The 17978-nt window shown below is 37.7% G+C and overlaps 1 protein-coding gene across 8 annotated transcripts in view; it reads right to left on the reverse strand.

Annotated features, from left to right (window-relative positions):
* The window catches only part of LOC135224510 (myb-like protein P), an 871197-nt gene that overhangs the window by 247267 nt on the left and 605952 nt on the right, over positions 1-17978 (reverse strand). For all 8 annotated transcript variants that reach the window (XM_064263552.1, XM_064263551.1, XM_064263553.1 and 5 more), the window contains 2 exons: positions 15595-15684; positions 4185-4306 (listed from right to left, as the gene is read on the reverse strand). In XM_064263552.1, coding sequence (XP_064119622.1) covers positions 4185-4306; positions 15595-15684 — 212 coding nt within the window. The remainder of the gene's footprint in view (positions 1-4184; positions 4307-15594; positions 15685-17978) is intronic.

Here is a 17978-nt window from a genome sequence, read left to right on the forward strand (position 1 = left end):
CCGGCATTGAGGATAGGGTTTGACATTAAACTTTCCCCTCGCTCGACCACGTCAGGTACTAGAGTTCTACGGGTGAGGTGGCATGCCGTCCATCCTCACCCTCCTTCAAATCCCAAGATTTAGACTAAATCATGTCCAAAACCAAGCCAATAGTCGTCATCATAGAATCCATACCTTATAGGGGGAGGAAGGCAGAAAGATGAAATGTTTTTAGTAGAAGAAAAAGGGCTGACTTATTTTGTTGGATCAAGAGCTGGGCACCAAGGCCCAGCGAGAAAGCAGTTCCCACCAGGCATCAGGGCCCAGCTGCTGAACCCTAAGCCCCCCATCCTCAGCAAGGCTTCAGCATCTGATTTGGACAGGTTCTTTGTCTCCATGGGCGGAGACAAAGAACCTGTCCAAATCAGTTCCTCTTCAATATCCTCCTCCGGCATTAACTATCCACACAGACGCCTCGCTAAGCGGCTGGGGAGGATACTCTCAGTTCAAAAAAGTTCAGGGAACTTGGTCACCTCAGTTCCGCCAACTCCACATAAACGTATTGGAGGCTATGGCAGTATTTCTCACTCTGAAGAGGCTCCTTCCACCAAAGAATTCTCATATAAAACTGGTATTGGACAGCGCAGTAGTAGTATACTGCATCAACAGGGGAGGATCCAAATCAAGGCATGTGAACCATGTCATGATAGCCACTTTCTCTCTAGCGAACAAATACAAATGGCATCTGTCCTCCACCCACTTGGCAGGAGTAAGGAATGTGATAGCAGACGCCCTGTCTCGGTCAGTTCCTCTAGAATCAGAATGGTCCCTAGACAACAAGTCGTTCCAGTGGATACGCCGGAGTGTCCCAGGTCTCCAAGTAGATCTTTTCGCCTCCCAAGCGAACCACAAGCTTCCTTGCTATGTGGCCCCCAACCTGGACCCTCTGGCATATGCCACAGACGCACTGTCCATAGACTGGAATCAATGGAAGATTTACATCTTTCCTACAGTGAATCTTCTATTGAAAGTTCTGAACAAACTCAGGACTTTCAAGGGACAAGTGGCTCTAAAAGCCCGGGACTGGCCAAAGAGCAACTGGTACCCTCTGCTTCTGGAATTGGGTCTTCGGCCTCAACGGATTCCCAATCCCAAACTATCTCAGTAAGTACAAATGAGGAATGTGTTCGCTTCCTCAGGAATTCTCAAAACCCTAACTTTATGAAGTTTGCGGCTAAAAAAGAGGCAGGTACTGATCCCCAGAATATCCTTTTCCTAGAATCAGATAAGAGGGAATCAACCTTGAGGCAGTATGACGCTGCGGTTAAGAAGTTAGCATCTTTCCTGAAGGAGACAAACACCACAACCATGACAGTGAATTCAGCTATATCCTTTTTCAGGCCCTTATTCGAAAAAGGATTAGCAGCTAGCACTACCACTAATAAATCAGCTTTAAAGAAAATCTTTCAATTGGGTTTTCAAATAGACTTGACAGACTCTTACTTTACGTCTATTCCCAAAGCTTGTGCTAGACTTAGACCTTCTGTAAGGCCTAGTTCAGTATCATGGTTTTTAAATGATGTCCTCAAACTGGCTTCAGACACTGACAACTCCACCTGTTCATTCATAATGCTACTAAGGAAGACGCTATTCTTGCTAAGTCTGGCTTCAGGGGCCAGAATTTCAAAACTGTCGGCTCTATCCAGAGATGCGGGGTATATAGAATTCCTCCCTTCAGGAGAAGTTTTGCTTTCCCCGGATCGTAGTTTTCTAGCTAAAAACGAGGATCCTTTAGCGAGGTGGGCACCTTGGAAAGTCATCCCTCTCCCACAAGACCCTTCTCTTTGTCCAGTGATGACCTTACGAGCCTTTCTGTCTAGGACATCTTCTACCTCCACAGGTCCTCTCTTTATGAGAGAAAAAGGTGGCACTATATCAGTTAAAGGGATCAGGCAGCAGATCCTTTACTTCATTAAGCAAGCAAATCCTGAATCATTTCCAAAAGCCCATGATATCAGGGCAGTAGCCACCTCTATTAATTATTTTCAGCATATGAATTTTGATGATTTAAAGAAGTATACTGGCTGGAAATCGCCGACAGTTTTTAAGCGTCACTATCTCAAGTCCTTGGAATCTTTGAAATTTCCAGCAGTGGCAGCGGGGAACACAGTTTCCCCTGACACTGCATAGTAGTCGTAGTTGAAGATCCAGATCTCCTTTCTACCTGCCTCAACTAACATTTCACATAACCTACCGTTATGCTCTATATTATAGTCCTTTGGCCTTAGCTGCTTATGATTATGCTTTTGGTGGTGTGTCCCTTATTTTTTTGCTAGGGGCACCCACAACAATTTTGTATATTATGAAATGTCTTTGGGTGTGGCTCCCCTTATTTTTATTGCTAGGGTACCACACTACCTTGTGTATATATCTTTGAAGATTATTTTGATTATAGTGAGTAATTTCATATGTAACTTATAACTCACTATCCTAGATAAGTTTTCAATAATAATATAAGTTTAGTTTTAAGTTAACTGTAAGTCCACTTTAATTTTGTCAAGTTAACTTTATGTATGGTAATTTTTGGATTCTCCACATTATACTTGTTTGTTTTTATCTTTATAGTTCATTGAGACCCTCCTTATTCCATCTTGTGCTATTTCTCTGGTACTATTTCACGCAGCGACACGAACTGAGCCAGAAAAAAGGATTTTGACGTAGGAATCTATTTCTGGGCGAGGGGTTCGTGTCGCCCAGTGAAATCCCCCCCTAGACCCCGCCCTGTAGCCCAAGATTGCCTTCTAACTTCAAGGATGGCCACCAGAGGCGCGGCAGTCGGCGTGGCGTGGGTCGTAGTAGTAGTAGTTGCTGCCTCTGCCTGTGGATCAGCTCTCTCAGGAGGGGGATTTTGGTGTAGGAAGTTCTAAATGGCAAGAGGTTCGTGGTAGTGGGTAATCACTCGCCCAGATACCATACCGACGCCCTCTTTTATTTAGGGTGTGCGAGTCAGTTATACTGACATCTTCCTGAATTTATTTTTCTCTGGTATGTGTTAGCTCATTTACCTTAGAAATAATGAACTTAAGGATTATTTCACGCAGCGACACAAACCCCTCGCCCAGAAATAGATTTTTCCTACGTCAAAATCCTTTTATTATTATTATTATTATTATTATTACTGTCATGTCATATCATTTAATCTTATTTAATCTTATTAAACTTACTAATGCAGTATTGATCAATATTAATATTTTAAAATTAATCAATCATTTTTTTATCATAAAATGTATTTAGTCATGAAAATAACATCAAAATACACTAATTTGGGATTATTTATAGTTGGAAAAAATCTGCGAATAGGTGAATTTCCCGCAAATAATGGGTAGATAAGGTCCAGATAGGAATCCGCGAATCCGGAGAAAACGAATATGGGGGCCCACTGTATAGCTATGTTAACTACTTGGTAAGTTGCATACATAAAATAAGTAGTTATAAGCATTTTAGTTTAAGGTATACATACTGTACTCCGTTCACCCCTTCTCTACATGAGACAGCCATTGGCTTGAAGGGTTGGAAGGAGCCAGTCGCACAGCAAGATACCAGCTTTCCTCAAAGCTGATTGGCTTGAAATAGTGAGTCACATATAAGCAGTTTTTGAAAGGGTTTCCAATATTTCAAGGATTTTTGGTATTCGCAGGTGGTTGTGGTCTCTAAGCCCCCGCAAATATGTGGGGCTAACTGTATACTGTATAGTGTAGGCTAGGCTATCATATATGTATAATGCACTAGTATATACCAATTTCTCTTTGTACTGAATACTGTATTAGTATATACCAATTTCTCATTGTACTGAATTATCATAAGTTAATCAGTATGAACCTATAGAATTAGCCGATATTAATAATTACTATACCATATATGTATAGAGTATACTGTATAGTGTAGGCAAGGCTAACTTACATGTAGAGATGGTAATGAATTTAATACAAAAGCAAAGTACTGGTATATCATCCAATAAGCTACATTCAAGAACAAGAAAATGAATTTTTAAGGGTACATCAACCAATAAGCTACATTCCAGAACAAGAAAATAAATTTTAAAGTAAATGTTAAGTTTTCCCTATACAAACACAATTTTAACATAACTGATATGCTGAACTCCATAGAAACAACTTCACTTATCACTAAAATATATAGAGGTTTACCTGTCAGGCTTATCAGAACGGTCATGGCGATCCTTATCAGCAGTCATCTTTCTCATAACAGAGGTTGGAGTGAAAACCAGTGGCGACTGAGATTTTCCAACTGTCTTACTTGGTGATCCATCCTGATATTATAAAAAGAAAAAAATTAATAAAAGTAATTTGTATTTTTCCCAAGTATACAAACCAAAGCTTTCATAAATGGAGTATTCCAGTGCATCACCACCTTTGGCTGTAAAAATAAACACAAAATGAAAATGGAGTATTCTCAGTACATCATTCACTTTGGCTGTGGAGAGAGAGAGAGAGAGAGAGAGAGAGAGAGAGAGAGAGAGAGAGAGAGAGAGAGAGAGCCTTGGACCTCCTGCCCTGACCTCTGTTGAACTACCTTAGCCATTGCAGGGTCTAGCCTGATCTTAAGTATCATGATCCAAAAAAGGTTGAATCCATAAAAGACAAGTAGTACAGTCCACTATAAAAGATATGGTTGGTATACCTAGGAAAAATACAAATTACTTTTAAATTTGATATTTGTTCCTATTAGGATACAAACTTTCACTTTCATAAATGGAGTCTTACCCCTTAGGTGGGAGGAAGGTCTACCCAATACGTACTAGGTGGGAGTGCCCTGGATCCACATCCAGGTTACTCGGGCTAGAAAACTAACCTGACTACTCACTTTCCCTAAGGAGAAAACAACTTTGTTTTGTGTCCCTCAGGACAAGACAAGACCTACCCCTGCACTGCAGTACCCACCTCCATTCCATGGGATTCCACTGATGAGGACTGGTCAGCCAGTGGCCATTTCATCCTCCACTCCTTCAAGACCATGGGGTGTCCTCTTTTTGGACTCCACACCAATCTATCCCCCTTGCACCAATCTATCCCCATTGCTTGGCTGCAACCACGTTCAAGGACCTGTGGGCTATGTCTCTCAGGTAGAAGGCTGTGAACATGGACTGTCTCTTCCACTCTCCTGCCCTGATCACCTAGACGACTGAGTGGTTCTTCCGGTTAGTAACCATCAGCTCTATCCCATAGATATCAAGGGCCTTCACCATTCCTTGGGGGTCCTCCCCTTCTTATTTTCAAAGGCATAAGCCCCCGGTGACTGACCCCCTTTGGGCAGAAAGAGATGGTGTTATCAATTTCTACATACTTTTTGGCCATACTTAGGAAGTCTCTTACAAATTGGTTGGTGGGCGACTATCCTCTTTAGGTAGTGCCTGACAGCTCAGATGGGGCACAGCAGCATCTTCTCTAATACTATAGTACAGACCTCCCCACCAACCACAAATGTCTGATGAGGAGCTGTATGCAGTACTAGGACAAGAAATAGCAACAAACTCTGCCTAATAATGGGAGATTTCAATGCAGCAGTACACTGGGACATGATGACCTCTGCATCAAACATAGAAGGAAAGAGACACTTAGATTTTGTAAAAAATGAATTCCTCCACCAATGCATTGACAAACCTACCAGAGGAAATAACATGTTAGACATTGTCGTATCAACAGAAGACAACCTATTGTCTGACCTTTCAGTAGGTGCAAATCTAGGCAAAAGCGACCATAAAATTATTACATTTCAAATTAATATTTAACATGAAGAGAATAAGATATTAATGAGATTAGACTACCGTTGACAAGACCTAAAATGGCTAAATGAACACGTTAAAAATTTAGAGTACGACAAGAACAGTGTTGATAAGTACTGGGAAGCCTTTCTAGAAGAATACACAGAAAAATGCTCTAATGTATACCATTAAAGCAAATACTAACAAATGGCAACCCTCAGCCTAAGTGGTTCAACAGAGAAATTAAAAATAAAATAGGAGAAATAGACAGATTGCACTAATCAATGAACCCATTGATTAGGTTAAAGATGATTTTTCGGTTAGCGTCAGGCCACCCCAGGAACGGAAACCTTGCCTGCATTAACGTGCAAAGAATTCTTTTAGGTTTTCCTTACAAACTGATGAAAGTCTCTTATCCTTATTTATATTTGCATTTCTTACTAAGAAGAAGCAAGCAGGCATAAAGAATTCTGTAGAATGGTGGATAAATTAGTAAGAAATGTAAAGATAAATAAGGATAAGAGACTTGCATCAGTTTGTAAGGAAAACCTAAAAGAATTCTTTGCACATGTTAATACAGGCAGGGGTTCCATTCCTGAGGGGGCCTGATGCTAACCGAAAATCATCTCTAACCTAAATTCAAAAGTCTTCGGGCGGCAAAATCCACCTTATCTTAAACAGTATCACGCCAAGATATTTTGCCCTAATATGTAATAACTCTAATGAAAATGTGGAATTTCATTTGCCAGAGAGAGAGAGAGAGAGAGAGAGAGAGAGAGAGAGAGAGAGAGAGAGAGAGAGAGAGATAAAAGTATGTATCATTAGCAATGTTGCTTAAACACTGCAATCATAAACAACTGAATGATAACAGTTGTTTTGCTACAACAACTGAACCGAATCTGATAATAACAATGTTTTGCTCACATTTCAGCCATTGTACGATAGTAAAAAATTACTGCAGTTATGTTAGAAATGACATTAAGTACAACAGGACTTAAATATTTTTGCATTATACTTTTATTTAGTATGGAGAAAATATTGACAAGGAAATATAGTACAGTGGGGCCTCGCTTAGTCACAGATCAGCAATCACGGATTCAGTTAATCACGGGTTTTTCCTTGGACCACTTCTCAGTCTATATATTGCTGGTATGAATCACAGCATCCGGGCTTGTCGGTGGTAGGCTAAGCCTCGTCCAGTTCCGATAACCAACAAATGCATGAACAGATTCGCATTATGATATTAACTGACAATAAAGGTAATAAAACCATTCTCACCTTATATATTATTGGCATATCTTCATAATATATAGCCTATTCATGGAATAATTCCACGTCATTGACATCAACTTGTAGTTGAGCGGCCAGCAGAAATGTAAACATTGAGTTACACTTCACAGCACCTTTGTCATTCTTAACCTTTTAGAAATGTTAATAGTAGTAGTTTAATTACAGTAGTAATAACATTTAGGAAAACATAAATTTTCAATTCGAACTTCATTATTGTTTTGGTATAACGTAATCAACTTCTCTGAACACTGCAGTCATACAAACGATAATTGTCATAGATTATCGTATGTTGTTTGCAATCAGCGATGAAGCGTAAACGTAATAAAACCATTTTTACCTTATATATTATTGTCATATATTCATAATAAAATGCAAATCTTATATATTATTGGCATATCTTCGTAATAAAAAGCCTCTTCAAGGAATAATTCCTTGGGGAATCCATTTTTCAAAAGACAAAAATACACTTTACATGTTTACAGTATACAATGAACAATGATTACTTTATTTTGATGTGATAACATTAATATTACAGTATGGTACTCTAAGCAGTACAGTAACTATTTTTTTATCATAAATGTATATTCATTCACGAAAAAAATACATATGACCACCGTAACGTCACCGTTCTACAAAGTACCGATGTATTTTGACGTAAGTATCCTCTAAACTCTGTCATAAATCACTTTACTTACTTTTTTTGTGAAGCCCAAATGCTACGTATATTCCAGAAAATAAACTAAATCAATAATTTTATCATAGAGCAAGATTCACTAATTACTGTTTTCTTCTTCTTTTCATGACTAAATGCATTTTTAGGATAAACTCATTTACAAATTTTCAAATACTATGATGTAAACAGCAAAATCTCTCTCTCTCTCTCTCTCTCTCTCTCTCTCTCTCTCTCTCTCTCTCTCTCTCTCTCTCTCTCTCTCTCTCATCACTTACAGAAAAAAACTATAATACTGATCTATTATTATCGTAATAAAAGAACAAGATGGTCCCCGAAAGAATAAAAATATGTGTTTCCATATTTTTATTCTTTCTGTGATTTACGAAACTGTGCTTCAATACAACTTTTATAGTTGACTCAATGATTATCACATATAACAGTATACAAGAGAATATCTTATCACTATCCATGTTTTATTTCTTATCATCATAAAATATTTAAAATACAAATTTCATTGTTATTCTCGAGCTAAGATAGTCAACAGTACTCTCGTCCCAAGCTGTTCTCTCAAGCTATTCAAGTTACTCTAGTCCTAAGCTGCTCTCTCAAGCTATTCAACAGTTACTCTAATCCCAAGCTGTTTCTCTCTCTCTCTCTCTCTCTCTCTCTCTCTCTCTCTCTCTCTCTCTCTCTCTCTCTCTCTCTCTCTCTCTCTCAATGAAATATGAATTACTGTATCATAACAATATCATAAACTATTATGTACAAAGTTAATAATAATAATAATTCCATTAATAAATTAGTTTCTTTTAGGAACTAAATTGTTTTCCAAAATGATTCTTTCGGTAATAAACGTCCATCAGCTGATTCTAAACGTAAACAAAAGACAAAACTAGATTTTTATTGTTGTATTTTGCTGTTTACACATTAATATTATAGTTGGCTGCTGTGATCATTACAGTAAATAATGTTTTTTTTATCATAAATATGTTCATTCACGAAATAGATATACTATGTACTTTTAGTTTGGTGCAGCAGCCAAATCATGATAATAACAAGGAATTGTTAGGTAATTATACTTTTGTTTGCTGACCTGATGAAGGGGAAATTGAAGATAGGAAAGAATAACTTTGAAACTGTCTTGAATTTAGTTTAAGGTGATAGTTGAAGAAATATTTGGTGCTTGAACTAAAGTAGGCAGTTATAAACACTGAAATAGTGGTCTTGGGTGGGTTAATTATTAAAGTAGGCGGTTTAAAGCAATTTTCAGGGGGAGTACCAGGATAACACATGTATTTACTTATCACGGGGGGTTCTGGGCCCTATCCCCCGTGATTAACGAGGCCCTACTGTATTGCTAAATATAAGCTGCAGTTGTAGCTGTAGCTGAGAAAAAAAATGTTTACACTGTTAATGACTAAATTATTGTGCACCAGCAACATGGATGCAACTCTACTGAAAATAATGGTGGGGAAAAAGTATTCTAATAAAAAATACTGGCCAGAAAAGAACACATTTTACTGTTGTTTTCACGCCGATAACAGATAAATATGTAAATATCGTATTAATATAATTTGTAAAATAAGAAAATATTTGGTACTCACTCTATGCCTGAACATGGAGAGTGACACTTTAGACCAGTGTATCAACTGCAGTATAAATCATAAATCACAAAACATCTGCCAACAAACAAATAAGTATAGGGTATGTAAAAAGATTACCAAACAAGGTCAAAAGTGCAAAGGCTGTGGTGACAAAAAATTTACAACCAGATACAGCTACTTCACCACATAGAACTTGCAGGATAGGTGTGCTGTCTTTTATGAAAAATAGCCAACATGATGAGGCTTGTGTGTCACTTTGGAAGTCCTTACCAATGATGTGTTTCCTAATCCCTTCCTTCCCAAAATACAGGTGGTCCCCAGTTATCGGCTGCTTTGCTCTATGGCGCCTCGGTTTTATGGGGCACCATAAGCTGCTAGGGTGCACCACAGCGGATATCGGGGGCACCATAAAGCGAAAATTGCCATTAAGCGAAGCATGAAAGTAATGGAGTAAAACGCTTATGGCGCTCTTACGGCGCCAATAACCGCTTATCGGCACCATAAGAGTGCCATAAGTATGTTTTACTCCCTTATAATTTCATACTTCGCTTAATGGCGCCCCGCCAGGAACTGAACCCCTGCCGATAACCGGGGACCACCTATACTTGATAAAGATCTCATAGACAATATCTCTGCCTGATCTAAGAGAAGCTTCATCCTGCATAGAGCTATGTGCAAAGGATACTCAAAATTAATTTTTTGCAAAAGATGGAGACCCCCATCCCCATCTCCAAAGTAAACAAAATTATCATCAACAGAGAATATCTAGACTGACATTAAAAGCAACAAAAATCTTAACACTCCAAAGATCTCAAGACTTCCATTATCCAGTGCATCTTCTAATATTCTAACAAATTTAAAAATATTAATGGGAAAACCTCCCAGAAAATATACTTTATTTTCTTGAATATTATTCAGTGGAATTATCAAGGTCTGAGATCTTAAATATGAAGAGCTAAAATTGCTTATTCATGAATAACTCTTCCCACAATTGTCTCTACAGAAAAGTGAACTTGAAAATAATACTCCTCGCCCAAGAAAATATTTAAGCTATACGACTCTGTACGACCAACAAATGGGTTGTCATGAAAGTCTCATATACATAATTATATCTACCCTAATATCCCCAAATACCTCTTACTTTACATACTCTTCTGCAGGCAGTGGCAATATGTCTGACATAGGCAGGAGATCTACCATATGCTCTCTCTACTTGCCTCCAAACTGTTTCATAAATTGATGTGATCTAAGTGATTCATCACCTCCCTTGACCATTCCTCCTACTTGGAGATATGAATGGTAGGCATCCTTTGTGGGGTGATGCTTTATCCAATAGTAAAGAGGATAATCCTATCTCATCACTTATACAGTGAGGATGTGGGACTTCTTAATAAAGGAGAGCCCACACATTCATATTAAGTTGTGAGCCCTAATTGTCTTACCGACTTTCACAGCGAATACTTCATACAGTAGGAATATACTCTTCTCCCCAAAACTACAGTACTGTTTTGACAGCGACCATTCCCTTGGTTGTCATCAGAACTAACTTCCTTGCATTGAGCTTCAAGGACACTGAATCAATGCAGTAGATGCTGCACTATAAACAATGCAAAACACAATTCCATAGTGCAATAAAAAACAGCTAGATGCAATTCATAGAAAAAATAACAGACAGATATACACTAAATCCACCACCTACTTTAAAAGTGAATGACCAGTACACAACAGGTGTATCTTAGATGAGTACTAATGGCCTAGATGAACATTTTTTAATATATGTAAATCTAAGTTACTCCATGAAATCAGCATAGATATGCACAATAGAAATTATTCCATTTCACAGCAGAGAGAGAGGAATCTTACAATCTTCCCTTTACTGAAAGTGTGCGTGCTTAAGTTCTGGGAGCTTGTAATGAACAGTGCCAAGCCCTGACATGATTCCACATGCAGTAGTAAAACATGCATCTATACAGGCAGTACCCGGGTTACGAAGGGGGTTCCGTTCTTGAGATGCGTCGTAAGCCGAAAATCGTCGTAAGCCGAAACATTGTCAACAATCCTAAGAAAACCTTACTTTTAATGCTTTAGGTACATTCAAAACTAGGTAAACTGCATTCTTATTGCATCTTTCATCAAAAAAACTTTTAAATATTGACTATTTTGCATTTTTGGGGTCATATTTCATCTGCCAGATCAGCGTTTGTAGGCGTCGTAACTCTGGAACATGTGTCGTAACCCTGGAACATGCGTTGTAACCCTGGAAATAATTTATGATGAATATAATTGAAAAGTGTCGTAACCTCGGAACGTTGTAAGCCGAGACCGTCGTAACCCGGGGACTGCCTGTACAAGTTATTTATATAAAGTATAATTAACATAACATGGTGTGATACCAGTTACCCAGAAATTTGGAAATTATCCTTTTTCTTAGCTTTTTTAAAGCATGGAAAAATTTTTTAGCTACATAGTACCAACCAATTGCTCTGAATGCATATTTATGCAACATCATGGAGAAGATGGTAAACACAAGACTAGTATGGTATTTAGAAAGAAGTATTTTATTACCTGCCCAGTGTGGTATCTGTAGAATGCACTCAACCACTGACGTCCTGATCCATCTTGAGTCCTTCATAAGTGAAGCATTATATCCAAGCAACATTGTGTGACTATTTTTTGACCTTGCAAATGCATATGACACTGCTTGGAGGCATGGTATACTTAAAAGTATATGCAAATCAGGTTTGAGAGAATTGCCTTTGTTCATCCAGGTATTTTTGGTGCATGCAATTTTCCGCATCAAAGTAGGCATGACTTTGAGAGCAAATGCCGGAGGAGTTTCCCAAGGTAGTGTGCTTAATGTGATATTATCTGCCATAGCCATGAATGGGATGTCCTATGTTACCCCCCATGACATTTTATTCACACTTTTTATAGATGAACTGTCCATATAATTTTCTGGAAAACGAATGGCAGGGGTTCACATCCACGTATTTTAGGAGCATGGTATTTTCAGAGTAGGTGTACCCTATCTGAGAGAAAATGCCAGCAAGGAGCAGTTCCCCAAGGTAGTGTGATGAGGGTGACATTATATGCTTTAGCCCTGAATGGGATATTCTCTGTTCTAACCCATGACATTTTATCCAAAATTTGTGTAGCTGACCTGTCCATATCATTTGCAGGAAAATGAATGGCAATGTTTGAAAGGAAACTTCAGTTGGTAGTGGATGAAAGTATTTGCTGGGCATGTCTGAATGGTTTGAAATCTTACTCTAGCAGAACTGTTTTCTTACACTTTTGCTGTATTTGTAGAATACATCCAGACCCAGATAGAGTGGACCCCCAGTATTCGCATGGGTTATATACCATGGGGATCCCCCCCCATAGTTAAATCCGCAGAACTTAAAACCCACTCTAAAAATGCTTATAACTCCTTATCTTGAAAATTCAAATACAAAATGTATACCTTAAAATAACATCCTGCATCAACTATACCTTAAATTATTATCCTATTACTGTATAAATCTTTGAAATTATATTATTATAATATAATTTCAAAGTCATCTTGAACATTACTCTTAAGGACAAATGTACTTCTAACCCTTCCACCCAAAAATGAGAAAGAGGGAGAGAGAGAGACGTATCCTGTGCCGGGCAAGAGAGAGTGAGAGTTTATCTCTTTAATCTTTCAGGAACGTTAATCTATTTCTCTTTACTAGCGACTAACAACAATAAAGATTTATATTTGGATTTTGTCTTCAAAAGATGTATTACCTTTACTAGCATTTTTAAAACACTATGAACATGTGCACGCACACAAAAAGTGTGCATGTGTATTAATACCAATTAGTTAACAAAACTCAAATTAACACTGACCGGTCCAACTGTTGCCGTTAGGTTTCTTGACATTTTTGTCAGGTTCACCCTCTCCCTCTCTCCAAGTCTTTCAGCAAAAGATCGGGGTCATAAGTATTCCTTACTTAATTTATTAATTTGTAAACTAAAATCTTACTAATTCACAGTAGTATTTTCTTGAATGAATTGATGTTGCTGTTTACATTAAAATTAATATTTGAAAATTAATAAATCATTTATGTATTACAAAAAAACACATACATCTTACTGAGAGAGAGAGAGAGAGAGAGACAGACAGAGAGAGAGAGAGAGAATAATTATTTTATTTAATATAATTTAATCTTATTAAACAGTAAAGTATTAACAATATTAATTTTTGAAAATTAATAGTTTTTGTATCATAAAAATGTATTTAGTCATTAAAATAACATCGTAATGCTTTAATTAGTGAACATTTATTGACAGAAAAGTCCATGAATTGCTGAATATTTTGTGAATGATTTATAGATAGGTCCGACAGAGAAACTCTGGAATAGGTCTCTGTGACTCCTGAAAATGCAAATATGGGGGGTTAACTGTATATAAGCATCAATAGCCAGCAAAACCCATGTAGAAGCAATATATTTCTTAAGATTAACCTTTGAGCATGGCATGATATGGATTCCTCATTTGAAGGACCTAAAAGTTAACTTACCTATTCCAAGCTCTCTAGTAGAGCTTCATCATTAGTCTTTATGGAACATTTTGAAGATCATAAAAACTCAACTTTTATATTTGCTGATGGCTCTAAATCCAGTGGTGGCATTGAAATTGATTTTTATTGTAGAAGTACACTTCCTGTCATGACGTTTATTTTTACTACAGAACTGTATAGAATTTTAACTGCTATTGAGAAAAGAGCAACTATTGATGAAGGAAATCTTACAATTTTTAGTGACTCAAAAAGTGTTGCACTAAGTCCAAGTGCTTTTAACTTGACTTGTCTATTAGTTTTAAAAATCAAACTATGTAGTTTGGAGGCAAGTAGAGAGAGCACAAGGCAGATCTGCCTATGTCAGACGTATAGCAACTGTATGCAGAGGAGTATGCAAAGTAAGAGGTATCTGGGGATATCAAAGGCACACATATATATATATATATATATATATATATATATATATATATATATATATATATATATACATATATATATTATATATATATATGAGACTTTCATGACAACCCATTTATTGGTCATACGGAGTCATATAGCTTCAATATTTTCTTGGGTGAGGAGTATTATTTTCAAGTTCACTTTTCTGTAGACACAACTATGGGAGAGTTTTTCATGAATAAGCAACTTTAGCTCTTCATATTTAAGATCTCAGACCTTGACAATTCCACTGAAAAATATTCAAGAAAATAATATTTATTTTCCCATTAATATTCTTAAATTTGTTAGAATATTAGAAGATGCACTGGATAATGGAGGTCTTGAGATCTTTGAAGTGTTACCATTTTTGTTGCTTTTAATGTCAGTCTAGATATTCTCTGTTAATGATAATTTTTTCTTTAATTTGAAAGGAATGGGGTTTCCAACTTTTGCGATAATTAAATTTTGAGCATCCTGTGCAAATAGCTCTATATTGGGTGAAGCTGCTCCTAGATCAGGCAGATATTTTGCCTATGAGAACTTTATCAAGTATTTTTTTGGGAAGGGAGGGATTAGGAAACTGAACATTGGTCCTTAAGGACTTCCAAACTGATACACAAGCCTCATTATGTTGGCTATTTTTCATAAAAGACAGCACACCTATCCTTCAAGTTCTATGTGGTGAAGTAGCTGTCTCTGGTTGTAAATTTTTTCTCCCCACTGCCTTCGCACTTTTGACCTTGATTAGTGATCTTTTTGCATATCCTATGCTTTATATGTTGTTGGGAGATGTTGAGGGCAGCTTCTTCAGTTTTACATTATAAGAACTCTTTTCACTACAGTTGATACATTGGCCTAAAGTGTCAATCTCCATGTTCAGGCATACAGCGAGTACCAAATATTTTCTTATTTTTACAAATTCACAAGGAATGTCCATATTTAAAACAATTGTAACACTGTAGTGGCCTCTGTTTGAATGACTTGACTGCTAATCTTTCACTTTCAGTACTCACATGGAGGGGTACATTAGGCCCATCAAAAGTTAGGATAATTATAGATGTCTCAGGAACCTTGTGTACTGGACACACAACCCATATTATCTGATAATCTTTAGTTTTTCTAGTCAGTACACAACCAAAACATGTAGTATGTGCTGGAATACTCAACTTTTGAAAGTAACAGTTTGTATCCAGTGAGAACAGTGAAATTTTCTTGCTTAACAAATCTGAAATTTACAATTCCCAATCTCTCCTTACACTTATGTTTAAAAAATAAATGAAAATACCTTATGTACCGATGAGCCAACAGTTGTAACAGTCATGGGCAAATTAGGATTAGGTGATCTCGCTCGCTCTGCCTCGCGCTTGCGATACTTCTGTAAGAAACAATTTTCTATTACCTTGTGAAGTCTTCCAACAATAAACACTTCCTATTTCAACAACTCTTTTTCAAAGTTCTTTTGCAACAAGAGAACAAATAATAAAGTAAAACATTACATCAGTGGTTTCTAAGAATATTTACACACAACCAACCACTGGGACTCATCAATATCTACAGTATATAATTAACACCATGTTTTCCTTTAATGGGGCCAAAGGATTTAAAATTCCTGTGGTGTCTTCTATTTTGTGCACTTTCTCCCTGAATACCAATTAGGTCCACATCTGTATAGTAGCCCTCTTCCACTCCTCACAGCCTCACATTCTCAAAAACTTCACTGATAGGAGGTTTTCAAACACACTCCAACCATGAATCTAAGCATTCTGAAGTAAAATCTCTAAAAAAAATCTGTTTCCTTTGCATCAATGCCTATGAAGTTCAGGCCCTAGGTATATCAATTCTCTTCTCTCTATATTACCTAATGCAGTGTCGTCATATGCCAGCAGTCCACCATTACCTTTCACTTACCTCACTGCTCTCTTAATACTAAGTTTACAACCCAGTAACTTTGGTAAAAAAAAAAAATGTTCTGCCTGAAGCTTAACATTCACCAAAACATGGTGGTCCCCTTCTAAATGTTACCTCATACTTTGTAAGCACTGAATATCCCTCATAATACTTGCATTTGGCAATCCTCAACATCTTCAATGACATTAGCTACTTCGCTAATGTTTTTAATGAAATTCCTGTCTTTCACTACCCCAGGGAGATCAACCCAGCTGTTCCTAAACTCATCCTCACTCAGTTTAAACCACCTAAAGTATTTCCTATTATATTCAGTACATACAGAATTGGATTCAAACCCCTCTCCAAATCCCAGAAGATCCATGGCCATGTCCCAACTGACAGCAGAGGTACCTCAGTATACACTCAATCTGTTCCAGAAGCTGTCTGAATATCAACTGTCTGAGTATTTAACAGATTTTTGCTAAAAGGAATACTGTGCATATTCCAAACCCAAAAACTACAAGTATTTTAACTCTACTGTAACAAGTCTAACATACAGAAATCCTAAGACAAAAACTAAACAAAATAAATACTAGATGAAATTAAAGTACACTTAACAACCCACTATCGCGTGTTCGGCTATAGAGTTTTGCGGCTATCGCGTAGACTTAAAAAGCTCCCCCAACTTGCTTATGGCGTACCAAATTGGCAGCTACCGCGCGCCTTGACGTCACGACTGGCAGCCATGTTCTTTTCTGATGTCACGGCGGTAGCGCCGCACTGATTGGTGGAGGGTTTGTTTACAAGTCACTAGTACTGTACATGTTACCACATGGTGTGCAGCATGTGTGTGTCACGTGATAGCAGAAATATTTTTTTGTGAAAGTGTCACATAATGGCTAGTAACCCTCCAACTCAACACCCTACGATTGGTGAGCATAATAAAACGGCACCGAAGAGAGAAGTGAAGGAGCCCAAGAACCTGACTTACGCTTAGAAACTGGAAATAAGTTGGTTGATACTGGCGAGAACAAGCACAGCATAGGGAGGAAATCTGAAATTAATGAGTCCACAGTAAGAGGCACTGACCAGAAGTGTGAGCATATCAAGAGTCATCTGATGCTGTCATCTTCTGAAGGAGCCAGCAATGCCTTGCATAGCCGTAATTTGGTGCTACTGAAGACTGAGCAGCTGCTAACAAGATTTCTGGATAGGCAGGAACAACGGACCATGCTGTAGAAATGCGTGAGATAATGGCAATGGAGAATTAGTTGTACAAGGGTGTTGATGGGCATTCAGCAACCGCCACTGTTTTTGGCATCAAAAGGATGGATGGTGAGATTTACCGCACGCCTTAAAATCAAAAGTAAGGCAATATCAGGTGAGGCGGCAAGTGCAGACCACACAGCAGCACGCGAGTACCCAGCAACACTGAAGCATATTATTGAGGAGAGCCAGTATACTGCTGACTAAATTTTCAATATGGATGAGACCGACTTCAATTTAAAGACCCTGCCACGTCACACATTCATAACTGCCTCTTCTGTCAAAGCGTGAAGGAAGGCCATAAAGGAGAGGTCTACTCTCGTTTGCCAAGAACACCTCAGAACTTGCTGCCTTAAATCAACAATAATTCATTAAGCAAAACAATCACACTCCTACAAGCATCATGACATAAAGAAACTCAATGTGCACTGGATAACTTCCGGGAAGGGTTACATGTCAGCAAAACTGTCTATGGGCTGGTTGAAGGAAGCATTTATCCCCCAGGTGGAGAAATAT

Source organism: Macrobrachium nipponense, chromosome 12, assembly GCF_015104395.2.
Source record: "Macrobrachium nipponense isolate FS-2020 chromosome 12, ASM1510439v2, whole genome shotgun sequence".
Lineage (NCBI taxonomy): Eukaryota > Metazoa > Arthropoda > Malacostraca > Decapoda > Palaemonidae > Macrobrachium > Macrobrachium nipponense.